The following is a 27,863-nucleotide window of genomic DNA, read 5'->3' as shown; positions in this document are numbered from 1 at the left end:
AAATCCAGATGGAAATAATATTAAAAATATTTGGAATTTTCAATTGCGTGAGAGGTAACGTGATAAAATTCACTTGAATATACATACAATATACGGGAAAACATGCACACGTATTTTTATTGCACAATAAACACACATATCAAACTTGCAAATGATTAAATTGCAGGTTCGAAGTTGATTATTTCGAAAGCAACGCCGGCCTGTAATTTTCCGAAAATCTTACAATCTTATATCGATGAACCAAAACATTATGATCACCTATCTAATATCGTGTTGATCCTCCATGTGCTACTGAAACTGCTCTTATCCTGCGTCCTATTATTCGTGTGGAAGGTACTTTTCGGCCGGATCTACAATAGGTGTAGTAAGCTTTAAACCGTAAGATATTGACCAATCATAGTCAATTATTCTTTACACATTCGTCTGTGATTGGACAATTTCTTACGACTTAAAACTTACTGCACTTATTGTAGATCCGATCTGACGCGTACCACGTACCTCATTGAAAACGAGGTATGACCCCTTCATGGCCCAACGGTTTTCTACGATGGCAGTGGTATCTTTCTGCGGGACAATGCGTCCTGCCACACTGCACGGATTGTTCGAAAATGAATTTGAGGTACGTGAGGGAGACTTCACAGTTCTGTTCTGGCCACACCAAATTCATCCGATCTTAATCCCATTAAGTATTTGCAAAATGTGTTGGACCAACAAGCTCGCTTCGCACAACTCCTTCGTAATTTACAGTAATTAAAGGAACTGCTGTTAATGTCTTGGTCTAATCACATCTCAGTGGACATACATAATTAGAGGTCTTGCGGAGTGGTTTGATGCCCAGTATAATAACGGTTTTGACAGCACATGGAGGATCAACGCAATAATATGTAGGTGGCCATAATGTTTTGGCTCATCAGTGTCTCAACTCTTGTCGATAAGTGTAACTGGATCAAATAATAGATATAATAGAAATCTCTCTCTCTCTCTCTCTCTCCTTCTCTCCCTCTCTCTCTCCCCCCCCTCTCTCTCTCCCTCCCTCCCTCCCTCCCCCCTCCCCCCTCCCTCTTTTCTCTCGATCTCGTTTGTGGTTTCGTGCAATATCAAATATCGATATCGTTTTGGCGCCGAAGCTTAGATTGCGGAGTGCGAAAGTAACGCGAACAGAATCTGCGGCCAAGGCCGTATATGGCCAATGAGATAATTTGTGGCATGTAGCAGGAATGGTCGATAACCATTCCCTGCCTGCATCCCTCCGGGCTGACGTTCTCTCGGCCGTAATCGAACACGTTCGCATTCAGTAATTAATACCGGATAATCGTTTAATATACTTTGAAGCTTATAATTCTACCTTTTGCGCTTTTCCATCTCGTCCCGACGAAGGCTTAGCGGCGGACGCAGTTTCGAAAGAACGGAAAATTGATAAAAAAAAATAAAATTTTCCTTGATAAATAATAAATTGTCGCTAGAAAGAGTCGCAGATTGTATTACAATATATCGCGCAAATTTATATTGTATCTGGAGCAAAATCTCTATCTTTAATTAAGAGAATGGGAATGGAAATAGCACACTAAGGGCGCAATGTACAGAGATGGATACGCATATGTAGGTGTACATGTACGTGCTTCCGCGAGAAGTAAGATAACTGTGAAGACACGTCTTGAACATCTTCGTCATGTCGCTTATCCTCCGCATGTTAATGACGTGTGCGAAGCTACCGCGTAGTGCCATCGTGCCAAATAGCATAATGCAATTCCGCTGGCGGCTATGTACATGTAATCTGCAAGCCGATACTTATGTGCAGCGTTTTGGAATTTGTGATAATAACGATTGTACCGCCTCGACGTTATGCTTTCGTGCGCACAACGTCGGTCTCTCGAAATGTGACCTCCGAGCGTCGATCTCGCGGTCATTCCAAGATCTCATTGTGGTTTCACGCGAGTGTCACGCGATACATACGCAAATCTACAATTACGATCGCGTATAATGAACTCTAACCTGTGCGGAATAAAGGGAGTGCGCGGCGTAGTAAAAATGTAGGGAAGGGCCGACCCTCGCCGCGCGCGTAAAAATCAACTGTAGCCGTCGCCCTTTGCGCGTCCCGTACGTGAAAAGCTGTAACGGTGTAAAACTGAAATTTACGGAGCTAATAATTTTCCGCGAGAGACTAAAGGGGCGCGACGCATTTGTAATCCGTTTATAGGAAACCGCCGACATTCGCAATTCGCGTTGTGTGCCGGCGCCCCCAATTCGCCGCAGAAACTAACGATTTCTCAAACGACGACAGAATCATTAAAAAGGCAGTTAAGAGTTGTCACGAACACACCGGTTTGCGATAGCTGGATTAACGTATATCCATTGCTCTTGTAATTGGATAAAGCCTTCTTAATAGAGTGACTTGGGAAACAAGAAAACTACCGAGAAACGCAATTATTGTTAATGTAATATCATAATGGCTTACCGAGCCATCGCTGATTGTTGATGCGGAAATTTTCTTATGTTTCATATAGAAACCTTTCGAGACATATTAAAGTGTTCACCAATCTCAGATTCAAAATACTTAAAGTGTACGAAAATCAAGTACATTGATCTCACTTTGGAGAGTCAGAATGTATGAATTAAATGGAAAATTATTATTGAAAGAAAAGAAAAAAAGAAGAGAAAAAAGTATCAGGGCGCGAGTGACTAAGCCGGGACGATTATTGTTGTATGTAATGAGAAATTAAATAGTTACGTCCCGCAAAAAATATCACTCATTGCATTCAATTCTTTTAATTCGATTCAATGTCAGAAGCTTCGTGTAATCATGGTTCTTTTAATTAAACGAGCTTAAGAGGGGAACAACGCTTGTCTGAAATGGAACAAATGTACAAAATGCAATTATTGTTATCATAAGAAATTAATCAGTTGTATCTTGTGAAAGATCACATATTATATCTCTAATTTTATTTTAATCTGTTTAATATTATATAAGAAGCTTTATATTATATAATAATTTGTTCCTCATCTCCAAAGGAAAATCACCAGGTCTATCTCACTACTCGACAACGCATTATCCGTGGCCATTCGAGAACCTCGTTCTTACACCGCTCCCGGATGATTCTTTCACGGGACGTCCCGGCAAATTGAATCGTCCGGTGATCGTACCTGGGTGCCATTGTCAGGAAGTAATTCGAGAAGGCGCTATCGATCGTACCAGGAACGGAAGCTACCGCGAACTACCGCTCGGTACTCGTCGACAATAGCTCGGAGAGAAACGCGAAGAGGGAGAGAGAGCGGAGAGAAAGGGGGAGAGAGAGAAAGAGAGAGAGGGGAGAAAAGAGAGAACCGCGACGGTTCCAGGAAAGTTTGGAATTTTTCACGAAATTTCGATCGTTCTTACGAATACCTACATGTATGCATAGTGTACAGCGACCGAGCTAGCCGAGTGAAACGAGTGGAAGTCGATTCGATCGGGCCGCAGCTCCCATGGGGGTCGCTCAGCTATTTTGCGACCATTAGCCGTCGCGTTGTTGCCGTATACGCCACGTCACCCCTTTGTTCGAGGACTGCTTCGTCGGTCTCGGCGAAAGCCACAGTTCCCGCGGAACCCACTTTATCCGCTTCTCCCAAAGGACCGCTGGCAGTCCTGGAAACCGCCGCGGATGCGTGCATCCTGCGAATCATGTATCATGCGGCACACACAGAAGACGTGCACGGAATGCTTTTTCGAATTCTATGACAAACTTGGAAGTAAATTCTAACGAAAAGTTTATCGAGCCAGATGCAGGAGAAGGCGACTGTTGTCTATTTTAGAGGCTGTTAATTTTCAACGTTAAGCATTCGCACAATCGAGCGTTAAATTTATTTTCTATCAAGATAATCGATGTTTCCGATCCTGGAGGAATGATGATACAAGGGAAAGGGCAGCTTGAAGGGCCCTCTTCGGGAGGATGGAAAAGTCGCGGCAAGAGTGGCATGAGAAGCGCGGGATGAATAAGAAAGACGCGAGAAGTGGATGAAAAGGTCCTTGATTTAAATCAACTAGTCGTTTCTGGATCGAACGCCATGGAGAAATAATTATGTGCGAAAACAACTTTACGTATAATTAAAATAATAACATAAAATAATGCAATATAAAAATATAATGTAAATAATACTGTCTACAAGTATAGCAAGTTAATTGAGTAAGGAGAGCTCCGTGCTAGTTTTGGCGTGCACAACTGGTGCACTGGTGCACTCCATCGCGTTACATCACAGCCGCAAACACACTTTTAGCCAAGGAAACATATACAATTCCCCGTTCCGCTGTGCCGCGTCTCGCTGAGGCACTTTACGCGAAGCAGATACTTGGTATGCCGTAAAGGTATATATATATATATACATATATATATATATCAGCATAACGCAATTTTGATGCATTAATCGACGTCATTGCATCCCGTTGCACGTCGACGATATTTTCGCCATCCAAACCGCACGAGACGTGCCTTGAACCATTTCGTCCCGACAAACTTTCAGTGATGTCATCATCACTTTTTACAGTTAGGAAAAATCAAGGCATTTATATAAATTTTTTTATGAAATAAATATTAAATGTAGCCTTTGCGCGTATGATTATAAAGTCTTTGAAATTTTCTTTCAATGTTCAAGAGTTCTCGTTTCTCCTCCGTTATTTCTTATGGCTTTAGGATGTTAAAAGGAGATTGAATTTTGAATCGGGAATTTCAAGACTACATAGGAAAGACCAGTAAATAGCGCAGATCGATAAAATCTGATTAGAAATGTGCAAAACGAAAATCCTCACAAAATATATTAACAGATATAACGTGTAAAAATATTACAATATATTAAGTTGCAATAAATTACACGATAAATGTGCATGTAGCATTTACGCCGACAAATTTACACGTGCGACACATTCACAAACTTTTGCATAATAATAATTTAGTTGCCAGTTGTATTAGCAGCGCGCATCAGCTTGTATCAAGTTGCATTCAATAGCGTATACACGTTTCGTGATTCATGGACGTGTGCACGCGACAGTATCCGCAGCTGCATTGTATAATTATACAAATTGACAACATTCAGGACGCGATTATTACAGTCCAGTCATCACGCTCGCAATAGTTGCCGCTCTTTCTGTCGAATGTATGCGATTATGAATGCCGAGATTGTCGGACTTTGCCAATATTGAATTAAGTTGGCGCTGATATGAATATATCGAGAGTATCGCGTTGCCTTATCGCGGTCGGAAACGGATCATCAACGGCCGAGTGAGGCGAAATCGAATCCCTGCCCATTCTGATCTCATTGCTTGGCGGTAACGTTCGTCGAGGCGAAGAGACAAATTGCCTACTTTTCGCAGGCTCCGCGAAACTCATGTCAGAAGACGGTCGCAGTGGCGGCAGTGGAACGCCGTAGCGCGAGTCAGGCATGCGCGTATGGCGCAGGGTGGCGCGCGGCAGTGAAAGAGCTCGGGGGCGAAACCCACGAGTTTCAGTCTGTCGCGTGTGTTGCTACGGCGCATATAGGATATATACCACTCGTTGTTGCTGCTGCTGCCGCTGTAGCTGCTGCAACTCTCCTGATGCTCTCGAATCGCGGTGGTGATAACGCGATGCCGTGACAGAAGCGGAACGTTCGCAAGAGTCACGTTATATATACGCGACCGAGAAAGAGAGAGAGAGAGAGAGAGAGAGAGAGAGAGAGAGACAGAGCAAGAGAGAGAGAGAAGGTGCGCAAATCCCACGCGGATCATCTCCACGTCAGGACGCAAGATGATGTCCCGACGGAGCATCGTGCGACATTGTCGTCGTCATTCGGAAATCACCGTTCCTCGCGCGTAAATCCCAGCTTCGTGGAAATTTCTGTTCGCGCGACATCGACGTCCGATCTCGTTTGATACTGAGAGCCGCCGGAAATTTACGGGAACGTTTCCGCGAAATGATACGCGAGGCATGGCAAACCTGACACGCGAGATAAAAATCGCAGTTTGTATGTAGCAGACGTGGAATTGATCCCGCGGGAGATCCGCGACTCGATGGGAAGACGAACGCCGATCCTCGTCGATCCAGTCCCGAGAGACTGAGATTGAAAAATCACGCCGAAAAGTCACCATTGATCTGATTTGTAACGAATTTCAACGCACAATTCTATTCGCGCCGACGTCCGATTAAAATAATGTCGCGTGAGTCTTTAAAAAGCACACGAGAGGAAAAGGTCGAGCACGTCGCTTCGGTGACTGCAGCACCGCTCCGGTGGTACCCGAGAGATGACTATACCATCAGGTCGCCGAGAGCGATAAGCCTATTATCAGGCAGCTTTAAGTGAAGCGAGATTGATCGCGTAAAAATAACCGACGCGCGGCACAAAAAAAAGAGAGAGAATCACGTGGCGGGAATGCGCGCGAAGTGCATCCTACGGCGGCGGCGACTGTATTGGTGCGCGTTACGCGATCGTCAACACCGTGCGCGTGCATGAGGGTGACTTCCGGTCACGGGCGGCAATTGTATCTTGCGTATCACCGCTGACAGGTGTGTATCCCGCATCTTGCAATTACGGAAATGTTGGCGGGATTCGTTACTCTGACGCCGGCGGATGACGATTGGCGCGCGTATTGTCCGTAACACACAAGATCCAGATGATGACGGATTCGCCGACACCATCGAGCAGTAGACATCACGACGATAAATGCGACAAGCACGAAAGATCCGACAAGTCAGTGTTACTGGTAAGCGTAATTTTAATCTTGATTCGTATTCAAATTCGCGACCGAGTTCGCGATAACGAAACTACCTCCCGTTTATCTAATTTTAATCTTTAGAAACCGTGTGAAACGCAAACTTTTTTAATTTTAAAGTCAGAATGTTTAATTTGCATCTGCGACGAATATAGAAATGTAAAGTTTTTATTTAGGCTATAAATGTACGCTCACTTTTCTTTTTTAAAATTGAGAAATTTTATTAATAATGAATGCTTTGCATGTAAATTTATTTTATAACCCTTGCTTTTGTGTAACATAAGAACATTTATAAATAATTTTTTACGTTTAAATTTAATGAAATGTGCTACACATATATATGTGTTAAATATACGTTAAAATAATATTTGTGGGAAAAAAACTGACATGAGACTAATCTAGAGTCGAAAAATCAGTTAATGAGTTTTCGCGACCAACTCACACTATTTTTCATGTTATCGCATCGTTAAAATCTTTAATCTGATATGCATATTTCTCCTTAATTCATTTCTTTCAAATTTCTCTCGCCGTTGTTATCTTTCCATTTCAATTTTTACACATGCATGAATGCAATTAATACTGGAGGTTTATTATTCGTGGTTAATAATTAACCGGTAGGAATAATACGTAATCAGATTTTGCATAAATTACAAGTGTAAGTGTGTACGTGTATGTGATTAACGTAATGTTATTTTTCAATTTTTGAGCCATGCTCCTCGTGGATCGTATACTGGACATTAATAATTATTCGTAACGCAATCGATTCATAAATTATCAGCAACACAGCCATTATCACTCTGTCACTCTCAATTATTTAATAATGTTCTTCGAATGTCGAATTATGTGGCGAGCTCAGCTCACCGCGCGCACAAACATATCATTGCTCGCAATGTTTAGACAAGCGTGAACGAGGAAAATTGCTCCACGGGAGAAATATAATAACAGCGAATATATATAAACGAGAGAACAATATATTCCACGTTGAAGCACATATCCGGCCGTTTCCGTTATTTCGCATCGAATAATCGATGGAGCCAATCGCGAGTTTCATTTTTCGTGCGTGCATTTTAGCAAATTCAGGACATAAACAGCCAAGTAGCGCAGTTTCGAGATCTGCTCATTAATATTGGACAACCGCGCGACTCTCCGGAGCTACGAGAGAAAATACGGAAGTTGCGTCGTAACTGCGTGGATGCTTGCAAGAACACATCTCAACTGGTACTGCCGCATGTGCAAAGGTGAGTGTTCAATGTACAATAAAAAAACAAATTTCATCTCAAACTTCCAAAATTTTTTCAAGCGTCTCAACTCAACTCGGTACATGAATCGAGATACGTAATTGTAATGCTGGCGCCAGACTATGCGCGCATTCGTAATTCGTGGTTCGTATGTAATTCGCGAATAGTGTGGAGAGAGAATTCGTAAAATTCACATTCGTGATTCGTCATTCGTGCTGATTCATCAGCAGCGGAGCGGTTTTTCCACGAAATCAAAGAGCGAGTCATAACGAATCAACCCATTCGTGTATAGCGCTACACTATGAGCGATAATTCGTAGTTATTCGTGCATCTTCGTGCTCACGTTCGAGGTTACTAGGTTAGGTACTTCGAAAGATGCGAGAAAGAGAATCAATACAATGACGAATCACGAATCACAAATGATTAATTACGAATCGCGAATAGTGTGGCGGATCCATACTATTGAACAAAGATTTTTCATAAATTGCTACGAATCGCGAATGACGAATCATAAATTACGAATACGCACAGTATGGCGCCGGCATAAGAATTAAAAGAATATTGTGTTATTCGAATTTTCCGAAAGAAAATGAAAGCGCATTTGGGCGTGTCTGTCTGAGTTTGTCTGACACGCAAATTGAGTTAAGGTGGATGTACACTAGGCGAACAAACATCGAACGAACAGTAAATACGAATGTTCGAATGTTCGTGTTTGTATTTGCTCGTTTCTTTAAACGTTTGCACTGATCAGTCGCATTCAGTTAGATTTGGTATATTCGTTCGTTTAGGCGGATATATACTAGGCGAACGAACAGCGAATATGTATGTTCGTTGATAAAGTTCGGAAGGTGTATACGTAGTAATGAATCTGAACAGAACGTTCAGATGCGTATTTATTGCGCAAACGAACAACGAACGTATGCGAATGTTTATTTTTTAAATCGTAAGATGTATACATCGTAACGAATGCGAAACGTTCAATGAATTGTCTGCGATGTACCGTCTTGTAAGCGAATCGAACATTTTGTTCGCATTTGTTATGACATATACATTTTCCGACTTTAACAACAAGTATTTGCATTCTTTATTCATTTATTGTTTGTTCGCACAGTACATATGCATCTCAATATTCAGATTCGTTACATTAGGGTGAAACAAAGAAAAATTTCGAGATATCGTTTTTGCAACTTGGCGAAAAGCTACTTCTCATATGCAATAAACTACGTGTAAATTTGAACAAAATCGGAATCATCTCTCCTCTCAAAATGATCAGTTTTATATCCTTTATATACATATATATACTTTTAATGTCGATTGCGTGGAATGATTAGTTTTCCAATGACGGATGACACAGTAAAGACCTGCAAAATTGATTAATAGAAAGTCCAGTTTCCTGAGTTGAACGGAGTGAATTAATTGCTCAATGGAATAAAAAGCGCGTGAAAGCTCAAATTCTCGCCTTCAAAATGCCCTATAGCAGACCTTGATATGATAATTTCTCGCTGAGTTATGTCAATCTAAAGAAATATGGATTTTAATAATGATAAATTGTGATTTAAAATGTTGTCGTTATTAATTCAAACCATTGCAATTCTGTCCAAGATATATCGCGCGCGCGCGCGTGTGTGTGTGTGTGTGCGTGTGTTACAGCAGAGATGAGAGAGGACCCCACGATTCGTCACTCCCGCAGTATTTTATGATTCCAAATTTTCTCTGCTGTGTGTTTGTGTGTTTAGTAATGAGTGTGACTTCCACGGACCCGGATTATCTCTTCCATACGACGAGACATACTTGTAATCAGTGCTTTTATTTCCACTTGATCTCATTCCACGCTCTTTCAAGAACTCCTCTAAGTTTTCGCAGTGTTTGTGGAGTTGGTGATTCCGTACTTTCCTACCAAAATTGTCCCACAGGTTTTCAATCGGGTTCGACATAGGGTCGAGCATTGTCTTGCATAAACAAGAAATTTTCCCCGATGAAGTGGGCATAAGGTGCAACATGCGGTATCAGTACACCTTCCACATGTACATCTGCATTCATGGTACGTTCAAAGAAATGAAGGTCTGTGTGAGCATTTGCAGAAATCCCTGCCCAAACCATGACAGATCCTCCGTTGTAGCTGTATCTTTCACTCACAGTACAGTCTGCAAAACGCGTCGGTAAATACGTTCTCGTCCATCGGCAAAACAAAGACAAAAACGAGATTTATCACTAAAAAGAACGCGACTCCAGCCTGCGCAAGTCCAATTACTATTGCACAGTTGCAAAATTAAGTCGAGCTACGCGATAGTGATGTGTGGCGAAGTACCGCACGCTTGTTGCTAAAGATGCGAAAGATAAGAGAGAGATAGTAGACTACGTGATTACGGGAACGGCGGAATTGTACATACATTTTGTCAAGCTCTGCTCTATCTGAATACACACATACACGTATGGAACTGTGTGAAGCATCTGAGTGGATGCGTGTATGCTAGCAAATTTGATTGTTTCTATATATAACATTGTTGTAATTGGACTTACGCAGATTGGAGTCGCGTTCTTTTTAACGATAAAGTGACTAATCACTAAAACTCACTTCTCATCTTTGCTGTGACACACATACACACACACACACAAGAGGTGTAAATCTGAAAGTCAACTTTGTTTTTTTAAATGGAATGCTATGTTTTTTTACTCATCTTCTAACAGAGCTATACAGATAGCGATTACAAGAGCGATATGTCAACAACCAAAGAAAATACGAAAGTGTTCGATTGGTTCCTTCAAGTAAATTATTCATCATCACAGTTGACCTTTAACGACCTTGAATGACCTTTATAGGTCATTATATGCGTCTTAAAATGCTCTTAGAAAGTAAGTAAAAAACATCACTCCATTTAAAAAAACGAAGTTGACTTTTGCATCGCCTCTGCACCTCCGCCTACAAGAAAATTATTGACATCAGATTATGTCCCTCTTGAAACCAAGCAAGATTGGTCTGATGCATTTTTTTTATCGCCAAAAGCAGACGAGTTATTCAGGTGGCCTATTTTAGAGATGCTTCACTCTGTATAATATAAACTTTGACTGTTTTGGAGCGAGAGAAGATGTTGTTCTAATTTTGCACATAGTTGCCTCTCATATGCAATAAATTACATGCAAAATTTGAGCAAAATCGAACAACATCTTCTCTTGTCCCTAAAACGATCAAAGTTTTATATTATATACAGTGTGGATCACTAAAGGTGTTATAGGTTAATATTTCTGAAACTGAATGAGGTATGAAATTCTTATTTTCCAGTGACTGTTTGGTATTGAAGCGGGCATTGCGTGATGAAGTTAATTTTTACGTATGTTTATTTGCGAATGACAGTGATGTCGAGCATTTGTTTGGAAAACTGTTCACAAAAACTGAACACTTTCACTCCTTTTTACAATGTTTTTTCATTGTAACCTTAGTATGACCTTGATATGACTATGTATGGTCATTTTATTCGTCAAGGGATAGGCTACAATTGTACACAATAAAAAGTATATGTTTTTAGTTAAATTATAAAAGTTAAGTTATAAAAAAATCAAGGTGTCTTTGAAACGATCTTAACGACTTCGTTTAAAAAAGATTAACTTTATCACACAATGTTTCGATTCTAAACAGTTGGAAAATAAGAATTTCATATCTCGTTCAGTTTCTGAAATATTAGCCTGTAATACCTTTAGTGATTTACCCTTATATAGGGCGTGCCATTTTATTTTAAACAGTCAAATATCTGGAAATCACGGGATTTTAGAAGAAAATGTTTCGTACAAAAGTTTTATGACTTCGAGGGAGACATATATATAATATAAAACTTTTACCGTTTTAAAGGCGAGAGAAAATGTTGTTCGATTTCGTTCAAATTTTGCACGTAGTTTACTGTATACAAGAGGCAACTTTTCCTTAACATAAGTTGTAAAACGATATCTCAAACTTCACTTTTTCGTTCCACTCTACATCTTTCGAACTTTGACAACGAACATACACATGCGCTATTCGTTCGGTGTTCGTTCGTGTATATCCGCTTTTATTCTACTCTGATTTCACTCCAACTATAATTCATCTGATGTGACCGATCCACTCATCTATCATGCATTTAACGTGTATCGCAAAGAGCTAATGTAAGAATTAAAAATATTAATTTTATATTACTTGAATTTTCGTTCAACAAAATTGAAACTTACATTTAAACACAGTTTGAGCATTACTTTGTCATCATCGACCGAATTAATCCACTGATTCGATCCACTGATTCTTAAAATTTGTGCGTTCGATCAATGTGTTAATTCGGTAAACCAATTACTCGCCTATTGCGCATAATAAAAAAATTAATGCAGTCAAGATGGTACACTCTTTTTTCAGACGTTCTACGTACTTTCGAGATTACTCCGGTAATTTTCCGATAACGATAACAAGGACGGTTTTTTGACCTATGCGCAATGGTCGCACGAGTGATGTTTCTTTGCGTGATGATGACGGAAAGATGTGCGAATGTAAACCGCGAAATTAACGAGGAGCGTTGTGCATATAGAACAAGGTTTCATCATCCTAAACTCCAGATTCAAGTTAGTTTGTTAGCTTAATAACGATAAAGAGGGAGGGAGTGAAGAAAGAGAGGGAGAGAGAGGGAGGGATGAAAATGAGCGGAAAGAAAAAACTTTTTCCTTGACTTCTTACTACATCGTTTCCATCATTCCCCTCGCGCGTTTCGCACAATGCAGGTCGCGGAGAGACGACAAATACGACGACTCCGCCGTCTGAAGAATCATGATCGTGAGAAAAGCGTCACGTGCCGTCGCCAAGCACTTGCAATAACTTTCATTCCGTAAGTTTGCTGGGCGCGCGTTCCACCGTGCCCTTTATCACCCGGTTTAGGCGGGATTTCCGCCGTCCGGGAGACTTTCGATTGACTTTACAATCACCTCTCGACAGCCCTCATCTAACCGACAAGAATTTAATAAAATGCACTTCCATGACGTAACTTCAATCAACGGATTTAATCATCTTATTTATCTCCAATACAATCTAATTTACGCGTCAATTATTATTAATATATTGTTATTATTAATATAATTAATATAACATATTATTAATATAATAATGAGTTAGTGCTGGTAACATATTTTTTAAATATTTGAGAATGAGTCAAAATGTGTTTTCAGAAAATAGCTATTAATAAATATAAATATAGATTTATTATAAAAATTTCTTTCCCTACGTAATGATCGTATTTTTTAACGAATTTCTTTTGGCAGAAAAACAGCTTTTTATCCCAAAAAAGCTTCCGATTGTTTGCAACATAAAGATCTTTTAGAATAATTTACCCTTATAGTTATTCAAACTCGCAGGAAAATTTCAGCACGTCGTCCATTTTGGACACATTGTAACGGTGACACAGCCGCGAGAAAAAACCTGACATGAAAATATCATCGTAGTGTCAGCATAATGCGAGGATTTACATGAAGTCAAATATATATACGTGCTGTTGTATCGCGTATATACATACATGCGCGGCTGGTGTTTCGTCGATCTCGTTTAATCCGGATCGCGGTAACACTCGCTCACGGAAAGTTCCGCACTCGCAAAGCTGCGAGCTTACTTGAGCGTCGATCAAGTATTAATGACGGCGGATTGTGTTTTTCTTTGTTTGCTTTTACGTCGTTTGTGCATAGCGTGACTTTGTCGCAAGAATGCAAATTTCCTGTGCAAAAGTTTGCGACGCTTGCGACATCGTGTAAAGTATCGCTCCGTGAGTGAAAATTGAATGATTTGTTCGCGATTCGAGACTCTAAACTTGGTGAACAGCTTACTTGATACGCTCTCGACTACGAGATTCTAGACTAGATAGACGCGGCTCTTGGCAAGATATCGAACAACATTGAACAGAAATAGTCAATAAAGTGAAAACGATGCTTTAAAGTACAACAATTTTAGAATAATTTTTAGAGATAAAATAAAATAATAAAAATTGCACAATAAACAAGTAATATAAATTTGGAATAAATAGAAAAAGCACTCGAGACGACATATTTGAATGCCGGCGCGCGCGCGCGCGCGTGTGTGTGTGTGTGTTTGCGGAATAATCTTGTATCAATAATTTAATCGTCACGAAAAGATTTTCGAGATATACTCTGTACAATATGAAATTTGAAATTTGTTTTAACATGTAAAAGTCGCGAGTTCGAACCCGGTAGTTCGTTGAACTCGAAAAACTACCGGAGTTTCTCGTAATCACAGATTAACGTAGATGAGCGAATGGCGGCGGGCGGCCATTGTTGATCTCTAAAAAAAGCTGTTCGAATAAAGCACCGGTGTGTATTTTGCATAATCGATGCAGCGGTTTGCGTGTTTCGCGGCGATACGGCGCACAAAGTGCTCGGCGACGTCTACGCGAGAACATGAATCGAGCAATGCTATACGTGTAATCGAACGTACATATGAAAATGATCGATTGATTGTAGATTGCGTCCCGAGAATACTGTGCATAATTATATACAAGAGAAATAAAAAACTTTACATTATAGAAATAATACAGATCAAAATAAAGGGAACAATTAAAGAATAACGGTGCATGCAAACGAGTGATAACAGTCGATAACGGAGAGAGACAGGCTCAGAAATAATGTAATTGTAATCAATTTATTACAATAATGTCTCGAATAATTGAACTGTTGCATCACATCGCCGCAGTACGTGCTATTAATGTAATGAAACGGAGGAAACGCATACACTGGTCACGTGGCAATATTATTGCGGACAAGAGAGAAACAATACTGTACAACGGGGCAATGCAATAATGATCGTCTCGTGACGGCCGACGGTGATCCAGCTTAAGCGAAGTAGATAAAATGAGGTGCGTGTGCGTCGGGCATTTGCGGTGCGATATGCTATTCGAAGCAGTATCTAATTAAACGCCGCTCATTGAAAATCCCGTCATGGTTACATATTTCAGTGATGCTAAACTAATTTCCTCGTTCAACGCAAATAATTATTTTTAACTTGGGAAACATATTTTGGATACTTAGCGTAATTATTTGCCTTAAATTTCGACTTGAATTTTTCGGATACCGGATGTTGTTGCACGTATATACACAAGCACGACATAATGCTAACGTAGTTGGTCAACTTTCAGTTGAGGAGAAGTTTGCTGTAGATTAATGAGAGAAAATGAAATTCCGTTGTCTATCCACATCGCCCAGCCCTCAACTCGTCTAAAGCAAGTTTATTTTTGCCGCATTAAATAGTTCGATAAGACTAAACTTGGAATTCATTGTTCGGCGGAGCAAGTCCAAAAATTTGGAATAATGCCTCGTGCCAGCGACCGTACTTAAGCTGCGATACGATATCCGCGAGTGTATTGTACGCTCTTGTCTCTTCGCTCCAACGTGAGAGTGTATGAAAGAAATTTCGAAAGAAACGAAGTCGTGAAACATTTATATTTTCATCAAGATGTGCAAAGCCCCGGAAAGAATTATTCAAAGGCGACTGAGTGAGATGAGGGGGAGAGGGGGAAGTGGAAGAAACGGGAGGGAAAAACAGGGCGGAAAAGGGGGGAAAGAAAGAGGGGAGGAGAGAAGAAGGAAAGAAAGGAGAGGGGGAGGGGGAGGAAGAGATGCGAAAGAAAAGGGGAAAAAGAAGAGAGAGAGAAAATCAGTAATTGCGAGTAGCAGTCTAATCTTTTTTGCGAAACCCACTTCTGCCTTTGGCTCACTTCGCTTAACTTTTTGTGAGGAACCAATCTGTGAAATCAATAGCTTTCTTTTTCCCCCTGTGCAAATGCTATGCAGCATAGCGGGCGGGTTTGCGCACAAAAGAATTTAAAAATCTCGACGTGTCGAAACGTCCGAATCGTCCGTAGTCGCTACGAATTACGGAAGCCGAAAGTAAACTCATTTCCAAATCACTCATTTGCATTTTTCACTATAATACAACTCGAATGTTTCATTGGAGAGCACGGCTATTGATCATATGATAATAGATGGATGATAAAGGACTATAGCTAATGTAAAAGAAAGAGGAAAAAATTTCGCGGAGAACCTCGATAAATAGCCATCTTAGCAGCGGCCAGAAGCAGTCACGGGTGAAATATTCGCAGATTGAGGTCGGTCGCCCTCGGCCGTGCCAATCTATTTCGCACGTTAATCGGAATCTCATTAACCGAAAGCCAACCGAAATGCTTCCCGCGCAAGGACTTGGTTCATCGCTCGACCGATGAGGTAATTGACGTAAAACAGGTTAATCGGAGTACTCGGGCTCTTCCTTCACGGCTTTTTTTACTAGCTGTCCCGTCGCTAGTTTTCCCTTATCAGATTATGGTTTCGCGGCAAGATATCCTCGGTTACTGTAGAAATTTACAGATGATAATTTTTACACGAGATCCGCTGCACGTTTTTCGCCCCCTTTTATTCTTCATTCGAGATAATACGTCATCTAGGACTAGAAGACGTGCCATGAGATCATCCCAAAAGTCTCCCTTCGTTTTTGAAAACTCTACATAATCTACATGACATTTTTACTCACGAATACCGCTGAAGGAACAGGATTGTGCCAACAACAGTAGCGAAATGTCCGTGGAACGCGAGCAGCGCGTCAACACTTGAACACGTTTGCGAAAGGCGCGCGCGTGTTAATGAGGTCAGTACTAGTGCCGCGCGGTATAGGCTCCTTCGCGTAAGCAACGGTAATTATGTTTTTAATGTAATTAACTCGGGGTACTGCGGCCAGAGACGGAGCGAAGGAAATCGGATTTATGGACTTTCAAGTAAAATCAGTCTCTCCGACCCAAGAAAGTCGTTAAAGCGATTCGTATCCCCTTGCGCGATAACGCAAGCTTTATCGCGCTGGCGATTCGGTAACGATAACAAGAGTTTTACATCATGGCTTCTCATTATCAGCATTACATCCTATATTCTCATGCCCTTTTTCTGTATTATTTTCTATTGTTTTAATTAATGAAAAATGGAAATAAAATATTCAACGTTAATCTCACGATTTGAACGATCTACGTTATCTATGTACAATTTTGTACTCTGTAATATAGAAAGTATTTAAGAACACATTTAAAATACACATTTAGAAAATATATATCAGTAATTTGTGTTTGGTACGTGTACAATGCAATTTTCCAAATATTTCTTCTTATATAACATTGTAGATAAAAATAATTGTAAATAAAATTGAAAATATATAAATAAATAAAAGTGTAGAATCGTAGATTTTCTTCAAATTCTGAAACGAATTGTAGATCGTCCAAAGTGGGCTTTGCTGTACGTATATATTACTATAATCTTATTGGATTAATTTCTTAGATGACTGTAAATCTTTTGGAAATGCATTTCGTTACAGCGCCATGGATGTCGGAATACCGGTGGACAGTCCGAATCTGGTCTTGTTATTCTACGTGGTGCAACTCTTCCTACGCGAACTGCACAAAAGCAAAAACCTTATACAAATCGTACCCATGGACATGTCCGGATATTACGGTAAGTCGCGCACGTTCGCGGCGGAGTTTTAATCGGTAGTGTTACAATAATAGTTTCTAAATTGCACGAACAGTCTGTGTGTGTAAACGTGGGGAAGTGCCGAGAAATCTGGGGCACACCACCGAGTATAACTTTTTTTATGAACTATTACAACACGATCGCGGACGATTTTAATCTCGAGAGACGAAGGAATATTCGTCGATCGAAACAGAATTTAATTTACATTGCTTACACTCGGTTTTTCTTTTCTTTTCTTCTTCTTCTTTTTTTTTGAATAATATTTTCAATTGATTTTAATTTCACATTTTGTACGTGAAAAAATAGTAAGCAAACGAGTAAGTGTAAAGGCGTCCTCATCGGGATCGAGTCGGCACGTTATCGGCTCGCATCGAAGCGCAACGTTAAATCAGTTTCTGCGGTCGCTTTGAGAGCCCAGCAGGATAGACTGATTTACGGCGGTGCATCCCAACGGACCATAACTCGCAAAACTATCGTGTACACGGTTGTAGGCTGGCTATGTATTCAACAGATCGCAATTTTCAACTAGATATCACTTCCGTCAATCGAGTCGAATTCTCTACGAATTGTGCACGACGTACGTGCGTGGAGGAAAAATCTGTCACGTTAATACGTGTTTTTGTAACTTTTAACAGTATTTGCTACGAGTAAACTGCGATATTGAGCGCACCTCTTACAAGTAAAACTTATGCCCCGAATAATTTATAACTATTTGATCCTTGACATTTCCTCGTCTACTTCTTTCTTGGCTGCACGTTTATAAAAGCTTTTTTTCTCAAATCTTGTGGTGAAAAAAAAAGAGTATAAAATACCCTATGCACTTTTACCTTAAAGCCTAGCTAAACAGAGCGTTATATATTATGATAATAAAACCTGCAATTATTATCCACCTCTCCTGTTTCGTTTAAAATATTCGCGAATTCGAAAACAAGAAAGAGGTCAGCATAATACTTTCTGACAATGTCGACATTGAATGGAAATCTAAAAAAATCTAAAAACACGATGTTTGCATTGTTGCGTTACAGAAAGCCGCGCCGGGCCTTCGTATATCGGCAACGTGGTCTCGCAGATCCTTCTGTGCAAACAGATTAGGCCGGACTTTAACGAGGAGGAGCTGTGCAGCATCCGTAAGGACTCGGAGGAGATCGGCCGGCTGATAGCAGAGTTACAAGAATTCATGCCCCAATCCGAAGCTGACACGGGTACAATTATGTCAATATCTTCATTTACGTTGCGCTTAAGAGGATCCCGGAGTCGTTTGTTTTACCGATTTCTTTTAAATAGACTTTACTTTTTTCTGGCTGTGTAGAATGAAAAATTCTTTTCTGTAATTAAAGTACATATGCTAATACAGGGTGGAACAGATCGTACTTGTTTTACCTTCTATTTTTCGTAAAATTCTTTTTTTTTGGCTGCATGGAATGAAAAATTCTTTAAAATTGACCGTCCACCCTGTATTAGCATATGTACTTTAATTACAAAAAAGGATTTTTCATTCTACACAGCCAAAAAAAAGTAGTCTATTTAAAAGAAATCGGTCAAACAGACGACTCCGGAATCACTTTAAGATATTTGCGTAATCGAACGATTCTCCCGCAAATGTATCAATTATGGTTTCTAACTCTTTTGCTGTTAACCCGTATACGTATACGGGATCGATAAAGATCAGTATTGTGCTTGCCCGTATATGTATACGGGCCACGTGACATGGAGCGACATATTAAACAAAATAGGAAATATTTTAATAAATGACAATTTACTAAGCATAGTTTTTTTCTATAGATAAATCAGTACAACTATATATATATATGTATGTTTTTCTTGTTTTATAGCACAAAAGGTCTTCCAAATACTGTGAAATAACAGCGAAAGAGTCAAATTTATCATCGTTTAAATTTATCCGGTAACTTATAGCGAGAGGAAAAGTCTGTATTCCCCAAAATAATTTTTTAATTTTATTTCAGTATATTTTTGTCGGATGACTAATAAAAGTTAAAATTTTGCGACTTGTTTCGGGTGGGACGAGATTAAAGAAGTCGAGGGATGAAATAAATAGATCGGAAAAGATCTGTAAGACTTGATTTTTTTAAACGAGAAAACGAGATATGAAATAAGCTTGGTCAATATAATGTATAGAATAGCAAAGCAAATTTGTGTGGGCTAGCTCTGAGCACCGTATCGTTAGTGCGTACACTGCAAACACGTCGCGCGAATGGTGGACTAAGTGCGCGCGAGAGAACGCCGTTCGCGCGACCTTAGACCCTGATAATACATTGGGTCAAGGACAATTTGTTCCGTAAAATCCGTTTGCCCGACCTGCATTCCTCCGGTCCGTGAAAGAAAGCATGACGAGCGAAAGTGGTAAATGCCAAAGGGCAAAAAAATGAGCAGAAAACGAGAAAAGAAGAAAAAGAGGAAAAAGAGGACGCTGTTAAAAAACTGTTCGTCGGTCAACAAATCTACGCTCTTGCCGTTTGTAAAACAATCTCGCCCCGGCTGTTCGATAAATATTACTTTCTATTGTGCTGTCAGGAGTTGACTTAAGCGCAGAACCGGGGAGGCGAGCGAGGAAGCGGGAGACGATGGAAACGAAAGGGTGGTTTAAGCTCGAATTAGATTGTGTTTCTCTTTCATAAATCAATGTGGCGAGAAACAATGACAAAATTATACTTGAGAGATGACCGTATTATTAATACATTTGGCAGATCCGGAATATTCTGTAAACGTTTTCAAGTCTGAATGTCAAGTTATATATAAATAATAAATATTAGAAATATTAAAGAATAATCACGTGATCAGAAAAGATACAAATAGTCGACATAAAATTTATTATTTAATCGAAAATAATTTCCATTTTTTGTTATGACTTTTTGTTCATGTGTGTATTAATTTATCCAAGTATTATCTTGAAAAAACTTCAACCGCCTATTTGTATTTTCTCTTCGTACGTTTATAATAAACGACATTACTTTTATTTATTCCCGAGTGTTATATATTATATATATGTTATTTAAAGAAGCGCGTTGCCTCATTCTCTTTCTCACTCTACCGTAACTTTCAAGCCTCATAACTCGAAAAGTACTTAATGAAAAAATATTTTATTATAGTGTTTTGAAAAGCTTTTGAGATAAGCTACAAAAATATGCAATAAAAAATGGGAGTTTTCATTTAAGAAATTGAAGGTGACCTTCATGTGATCTTCAAACGACTATCCAAGGTCAAACCAATGACACCATCTTATGTCCCCCTCGAAGTCACAAAACTTTTATATGAAACATTTTTCTCTAAAATGCTTTGTTTCCGAGATATAAATTTGTAACACTTTAACTGACTTACCCTGTATATCGAATTATTATGATACTTAAGCATCAGCGGAATGTGTTTGCTAGGCTATAATTGTCATATCCTGAACAAGGATCAGTTTTTATTTTGACGTCTTCATAACCATCGCGATCTTGCCTTCATTGCTGGATCATCCTTCGATCTTGTCTTCGTTGGCTGGACATCTTACCATCTAGATATCAAAACCTCGATAACTTTGAAACGACTGACCCAAAGTGGATAAAATTAGTGTTTTGGAAAGGTTCCAAGAAGGGCTATAAGAATATGCAATAAAAAATAGAGGATTCCATATTAAAAATTCAAAGTGACTTTGCTCTAACCTTGATGACGCCACCCAAAATCAAATTGATAAAGTCAGCAAACAGATCTTTTTAAGCCCTACAACTTTTATCTGAAACATTTTTTATGAAACTTATATTTTTCGAGATATTCTGGGGTCCCGATCTTTTTTATACACCTGCACACATACACACACGAGCGCGCAAGCATGCTTAATAAAACAATTATCATACAAGAATAATTCATACCTCCGATAGGTGTGATATTTTCATCATAAGATTACAAACTACAATCGCATAAATCTTATTTTGGCGCCAACATGGCAATCAGCGCAATGCGTTATGATATTGCGGACGTAAATACGAAAATTTTTGGCAAATTGGGGAAAAAAGAACAATGACAAAAACCAGACTAACGAATGCGAGAGGAGAAAACTGCACATGCGACGCAATCCAGAATTTATGGAAACAATATCGAAGAGTTTTCATATATCGCGATTATCTGCATTCCAGTTGTGAATTTGTCAGTGGCCGAGAAACGACAATCGTTATATTTTTTCATGGTTAAAAGGAGCGTGGCTTTTGGCACAAAAAATTTTAATCATTTCACAGGTTTGCTAAATGTCACAATTAAATACGCAAACGAGCTCGTTTCACCTGATTCCGGCCGTGTAATGGTTTTCACTCGACGGCTGAATTTTAATCGATTTTAATGCGCACCGCAGCGCGGGGAGAGAGCTTATTTTGCAAACGTATTCGCGGTTAAATTAGTAATTAACGGTCAGTGAGGGTTGAAACCGTGCGCGCCGTAATTCCGCAGCAAGGTCGCAGCCGATGGATTCGGCTTTCGATGCGCGTCAAATGGCGCAACGAGTCCGCGCGGACATGGCTCGGTTATCAAGAGAGGAACAACGTTTGTGACACAAAATACAGGATACGGGTCAAGGTAACAAGTCGCGAAATCGAGTTTTTGCTCGCGAGAAACGCGAAAATTCCGGAAAATACTGGAAAAGCACAAAACACAGCGGCCGACAAAGTGCGGCGAAAAACATCAAGATATAAAAGCACACTGTATTACGCATACAAATTTTCTTTAAAAAGAACTACAACTTAGCGAGCAATATACAATACTTTGCGAGATCAATTGGCAAATCTCGTACATTTGTAAAACAATCCTATTGCCCCGCCGCTATGAAACGAGAATTGAATATCCATAAATATTTTCGCCCAAAATATGATGCAGAGAAGGAATTACTACCTTCTATATCTCTTTTGCCCAGTCTCTTTCTCCCTTCCCTCCCTCTCTCTCTCTCTCTCTCTCTCTCTCTCTCCCCCCCCCCTCTCCCTCTCCCTCTCTCTCCCTCTTCCTCCCCCTCCCCCTTCCTCTTTATCAGCCCCTCTCTCTCTTTCTCACTTTTGCAATACAGCCACGTCCGATTAATTTAGCACTAGCTAATACAATATGCTTTGTTGAGGCACACAATTAATCCAATTTTATCGCAACATGAAACCGAACAAGATTGTTATTTATCGTTTGGTTTTATCAGTGCCTCGAATATTTCAAGTTTTCCTCTGTCGACAGCATTTAGGAATAATACATAGTATAAAGAATAGTGGGAGTAGTAAAGAAAATTTTTAATAAATTTTGACTCCTAGAAAAATTTTTAATAAATTTGCGATTTGTTGAAATTTCTGTGATTACATGTTATTTTACTCGAACCCACTTCGCGTATCATAAAAGTCAAAATCGCTGGGGAAGTGAAATTAATTACATATTATTGGAATAGATAGAAATATAGTCATTAATTGGGCGGACGAAGGAGAGAAAGAAAAGGAAAAAGAGAGAGAGAGAGAGAAAGAGAGAGAGAGAGAGAAGGAGAGAAAAGAGAAAAACGGAGAGAGAGAGAGAATTTGTCTAAAAATAAGCGGAATATATTATATTGTTTAAGATTAACGCAAGCGGTCCGACATCTTTCTCGTACGCGTTAACGTCAAACCTCGTGACATTATCCTTGTACGCTCTCAATCTCTCGCAAAATTTCATATTCCTGTCGCGACTGACGTTATCCGGAGGAGACTCCAATGGTATTGCGATTTATAGTGATTGTCGGATCACGTTAGCGGAATTAAGTTGTCTTTTCAACAGGGTTTAAAAGAGGAAAAGACAGATGCGCGCGCGCGACCTTCTCTCTGCCATTTTTTACGCTTTTTGTGAGAAACATATTATCTATCTATTTTTAAGAAAAAAGAATCTGAAAATTAATTATATGGTTTTTATTGTACTGTAATTTTTATATTTTTGATACTTTTCAAAATTCGCGATGTGATTTCGGAAAGTTTAGGGTTTTCCCATTTATCTTTACGCGCACAGCCGCGTCGCAGCAAAGTAATAACTTAAGCCGTAAAATTTTCTTTTCTGATTCTCCCCAGAGAAACCCGTGGCTCTTCACAATCCTGGGAACAAAATCAATCGGAACAATGGAACACGGAGGATGAACCGATGGAACAGTAACAGGGATCGACAATCGTCCTATTTTCGCAGCGGCTTCAGATTTCTGTGCTGCGCCGCGAGTACGAATTACGTTTAATGTATAAGCCATTTCTATCTCATTAAAAGGTATATTTTCGATTACGCAAATAATTAATACGCACCAATATTTTCGCCGCAATTCCGATTTACTAAAATAAATTTAATAGAAATTAATGGCTTTCAGCTCTCGTAAACAGTTCGAGGGTTACGAAGGAAAATTCTATTTAAGAAATATACCGAAATTTAGTGCAGATAGAATTTAAAGTTGTTTTTCTCACGTTTTAATATCACGTTAATATCTTTATTTATCGTAACTTTTCAACTGACTTTTCATTAATGTTTCATTAATGTATCTGATAAAATACACTTTAAACTTGGAAAATAGCGGGTACCAAACGTTGCAACGATAACGTCGGGAAACACATCGCGAGGCCTAATCGAGGCCTAAACCTGTCCTACTCGCGAGAGTTATTCTTGGAACACAAATCTTTAACATATAGTTGGTGACAATCAAAGTAGCTCGAAACTGATACCGAAACTTGTTAAGAAATCGCGCCGCACGATGGATACGAGTAACAGACAATGGGCACGGGTGAAAAAAAAAAGGAATTTCAGCACTTTTTACACTTCTCAGCAAGAATTCTAGTGGCACTCGATATACTCCTTCCATTTTTTCGGACGCCCTTCTTTTATTCTCTCCTAAGAATTTGCTGGCCCATTAAATTTTCAAGTGGTGGACAAAAGGACTGGCGCGAAGCCCTTTGCACAAGTTCGCTAGAATCGTTTCTCTAATCTTATCACGATTGCTCCGATATTAATAACTCGAATCTATCTCCCAAAATCATATTTCTTGAAAGAATTAGCGTGTTAATTCTCTTGCTTTATTATATTTAAGATTTTATGTATTAATTTCAAATTTAATTGAACATTTCAATGAAACATTGTTTGCATAATCAAAACTAGTTTGTAATCAAATTTGGATCTTGAAAAATACTACGAAACCTAGACAATTCATCGTAACGTTGAATTATGTCGTCGGAGCGACGCGTCTATGTCAAAGCAAATAGATGCACATTGTGGAGCAATTATAATCCTAGCGTATTTACAAGTGAGTGGACCAACCTCGATCTATTTATAATGCGCGATGGGCAAGCGCGCGCACGCATTGTAGTTATAGTATGCGCGTTTCGCGTCGCGTATATATAGAGATTATCTACTATAAAGCAATACACACATATACACACCAGAGTTACATAGAAACGTATATGCAGAGATGTGCATGTGTTATAAACGAATAGACCTCTAGTCGCATACATCTCTTGCACATAAATTATGCAACCAGAAATGCTATTGTGTTGTTATATCGTGACTTTAACCCTAAACAGTATCAACAGTATCTTACAAAAATAACGGAGTATGTAAGAGATTTTACGAAACTGTAATTGTCAATTTTTATTTTAAATGCGCTTGTCTTTGATATATTTTCATTTATTTTTTTCAATAAATATAAATATGATATCCTAATGCAAAAAGCCTATAAAAGATATTTTTGTATGTTCCCAAACAAAATGCTGCTGTTTCGAGTTAAGAACGATAAAGTGTGACCAACTCAATAGGCATCCATGAAGAAAAAAAGATAAGATCAATACTTTGAAAGCATTGTAACGTGTGTGACACACACAACCGTAATAATATGCAACATAAATGATACGAGACGTTTTGTTGCCTTTTCTCTCTCGTTGAATATTTTTGCATATTTTTAAAAAACAATACAATCGCACACTTGATTTCTTTCTATATTAATTATTAAGCTCACAAAGAATGATGTGTGATATTTTGAGCGTTTCGCAGTTATTCAATTGAGTTCTTACATATATGAATTAAGATTAAGATTAAAGATATACTTGTACAACAAAGCGACTATTTTATAAAATATGAACATTGCATACGCAGTTTTCGTCATGAAATATGCACAGATTATTGTATTTTACTCTTTTTTTGTTTAAAGTTATACAAAATTAAAAATATGCTAAGTGTCATTAACGTTTTACATTTCTGGTTTCAAAATTTGTTGTTTCGAAATTAACTTTGAATTTTTTAAACAATTCTTAACAAAAGACTTTAGACTGCTTTAGTTTTAGGTCAACAATCATTATATGCAAATATTCAAATACAATAAGTGTGATCTGAAAATGCTTGACCAGAATTGTAAGGCTTTAATGATGCTTATACGGTTTACATATCAATTACGATCGGGTGAGTCGGTCGAATCGTTATTTAATAAAAAATTTTAAAAAACCATTAATCTTAGAATAACTGTAACTGTTGTACCAAAAAACCGATCGTATGAATACTAAGTCGAAAACACTAGTGCAAATCATAAACTACTTGTCGATGTGTCGTCGCATAGAATAATAATCAATTCGAATCTTACCTCTTCGAAAAACAACTATTGTCCAAAACTTTGGCAAAATGTACTCTCGTGGAGAATCGTTGTTTCTCGGAATTAGCGTGATTCGATTATTTCTGCGTTCCTCTAGTCCAACGACATATAAAATGGGGACCGAATTACTTGAATATTTCACTTGTCGAATTTCTGTCGAGGGAACACTAATAACAAAAGAAAAAAAAACTATTAGCGCTAATATATCATATTTTTAGATAGTAGAAAGAAATGTGAACGTTAGAAATCAATTTAAACTGATAAAATGACGCAAGTGGCGAAATCAAATCGATAAGATATAATATATAATTATTGACGAAATAAACATGAATCGTTCCGAATGAACTGATTATTATGCATATTGCAACCATCTACTTTTTAATCCTTGATAAAGATAAGAAATTTCGAAATGCAGAATAAAAAACTTATTTAAGTTTATCACTTTTTCACTGTTCGTCTTTCTTCTTTTTTACTTTTTCGTTTTATTAGCACTTGCGAAAAAACACGTTTAACAATTTTTGCGTTGGTAACGTAAAAATACATCTATACATCTATAGACAGTATAGATGATAGATGCGACGCGAAATACATATGTTAAAATAAAGAAAAACTAAAAATTTGTATGTCTTAATTTTGCAAGATTAAAAAAATACACAACAAATATGGCAAATACATAAATATTTAAACAACTAGACTAACGACATCTCATTTATGTTAAGTTATGTTAAGTAAACTAGAATCCGTTATTTTTTTAATTTAGCCGTGCTAACGTGACCTTAATCTGTATACATAATTTGTCATTTTTAAAAATAATAATAAAATTATCTCACAAATATTTAAATGCGTACTAAAGATGGTTTTATAATTTTTGCGCATTCTTGAATTCATGAAAAAAATGTTAAAACTTTTTGTGAATATTTACATTGGTCGCATTCAGCAAAAATCAATTAATTTCATATTATACTGGAACGCTCACTCAAATGGAACAGGCCCGAATATTAGGGACAAAAAATAAATATTAATCTGTCTTTTTCTAATGTTGTACTATTCAAGCTAAAACATCAAATTATTGGAATTGTGTTTATAAACCTTTTTAAATTTTTTCAAAATTATTGTTAATATAATTTACTGTAAAGAAATCAAACATTAAAAGGCTCATTTTTGATAATATCTAAATTGTAGAGAACTTATACAAGAAGATTGAATAAAGCTTTGTAATAGTAAAGACCAATGTTTGCAGTCAAAATATAGTATAGACAAATGTGAGCCAGCCAATTATAGTTCCAAACCAAGCACCATTATAGTTTGTGGCTGTGTTTACATTTTTTGACGGAAAATTTGAATTAGTGCATACAAAATTACAAGAAATGTATAATAATAGTAAAAATAGCTATAAATTATTTTAACTTATAATGAGATAGCGATCTCAATTACTTGGGACGGAACCCGTGCAATCTGTGGGTTTTTAAATTAGAGAAAGTTAATGTATTATTTTAAAAATTGTTTAATATTTATTTCATAATAAAACTAAAGTCTATAATTCCTGGGACTATATTTAAAATATTTTTAAAAAATTTTTTCAAGATTCCCAGGGAGAAACACAAGATCGAATATACGTCTATTAGATGTCGGAGCCATCTAGTCTAAAATAATGTCTAGAAATATCTAAATTAGATGCCATGTAATTTTGTGTCATTTATTTCCTTATACAAAATTAAAACTTAATATTTACACAATAGCGATGTATTGTTTATCAAACACTGTTTAGATTACAAATTACCTTTGGGCATCTAATAGATGTCTA

At 38.3% G+C, this 27,863-nt stretch overlaps 1 protein-coding gene across 2 annotated transcripts; it reads left to right on the top strand.

Moving 5' to 3' along the window:
- Positions 1-5,458: 5,458 nt before the first annotated feature.
- Positions 5,459-26,894, top strand: LOC105678376 (uncharacterized). Of its 2 annotated transcripts, XM_067348147.1 has the most exons (6): positions 5,459-6,706; positions 7,787-7,953; positions 17,312-17,448; positions 18,492-18,668; positions 23,517-23,703; positions 23,784-26,894. In XM_067348147.1, the coding sequence occupies exons 1-5, from the start codon at positions 6,617-6,619 to the stop codon at positions 23,672-23,674; spliced, it is 729 nt and encodes a 242-aa protein (XP_067204248.1). In that variant the 5' UTR covers positions 5,459-6,616; the 3' UTR covers positions 23,675-23,703; positions 23,784-26,894. The 2 variants fall into 2 exon arrangements, with proteins under 2 accessions (XP_067204248.1, XP_012233091.1); XM_012377668.2 differs by having other exon boundaries at positions 23,517-26,894.
- Positions 26,895-27,863: the final 969 nt, after the last annotated feature.

Source organism: Linepithema humile, chromosome 1 (genome assembly GCF_040581485.1).
Source record: "Linepithema humile isolate Giens D197 chromosome 1, Lhum_UNIL_v1.0, whole genome shotgun sequence".
In the NCBI taxonomy this organism is placed as follows: Eukaryota; Metazoa; Arthropoda; class Insecta; order Hymenoptera; family Formicidae; genus Linepithema; species Linepithema humile.
This window is presented reverse-complemented; position numbering and strand designations above follow the sequence as displayed.

Coding starts and splice junctions, on each gene's coding strand:
- LOC105678376 (XM_067348147.1), top strand. CDS start 6,617: ATGATGACGGATTCGCCGACACCATCGAGCAGTAGACATCACGACGAT. Junction 7,954..17,311: donor GTACTGCCGCATGTGCAAAG/GTGAGTGTTCAA, acceptor ATTTCGTTACAG/CGCCATGGATGTCGGAATAC. Junction 18,669..23,516: donor CCAATCCGAAGCTGACACGG/GTACAATTATGT, acceptor GATTCTCCCCAG/AGAAACCCGTGGCTCTTCAC.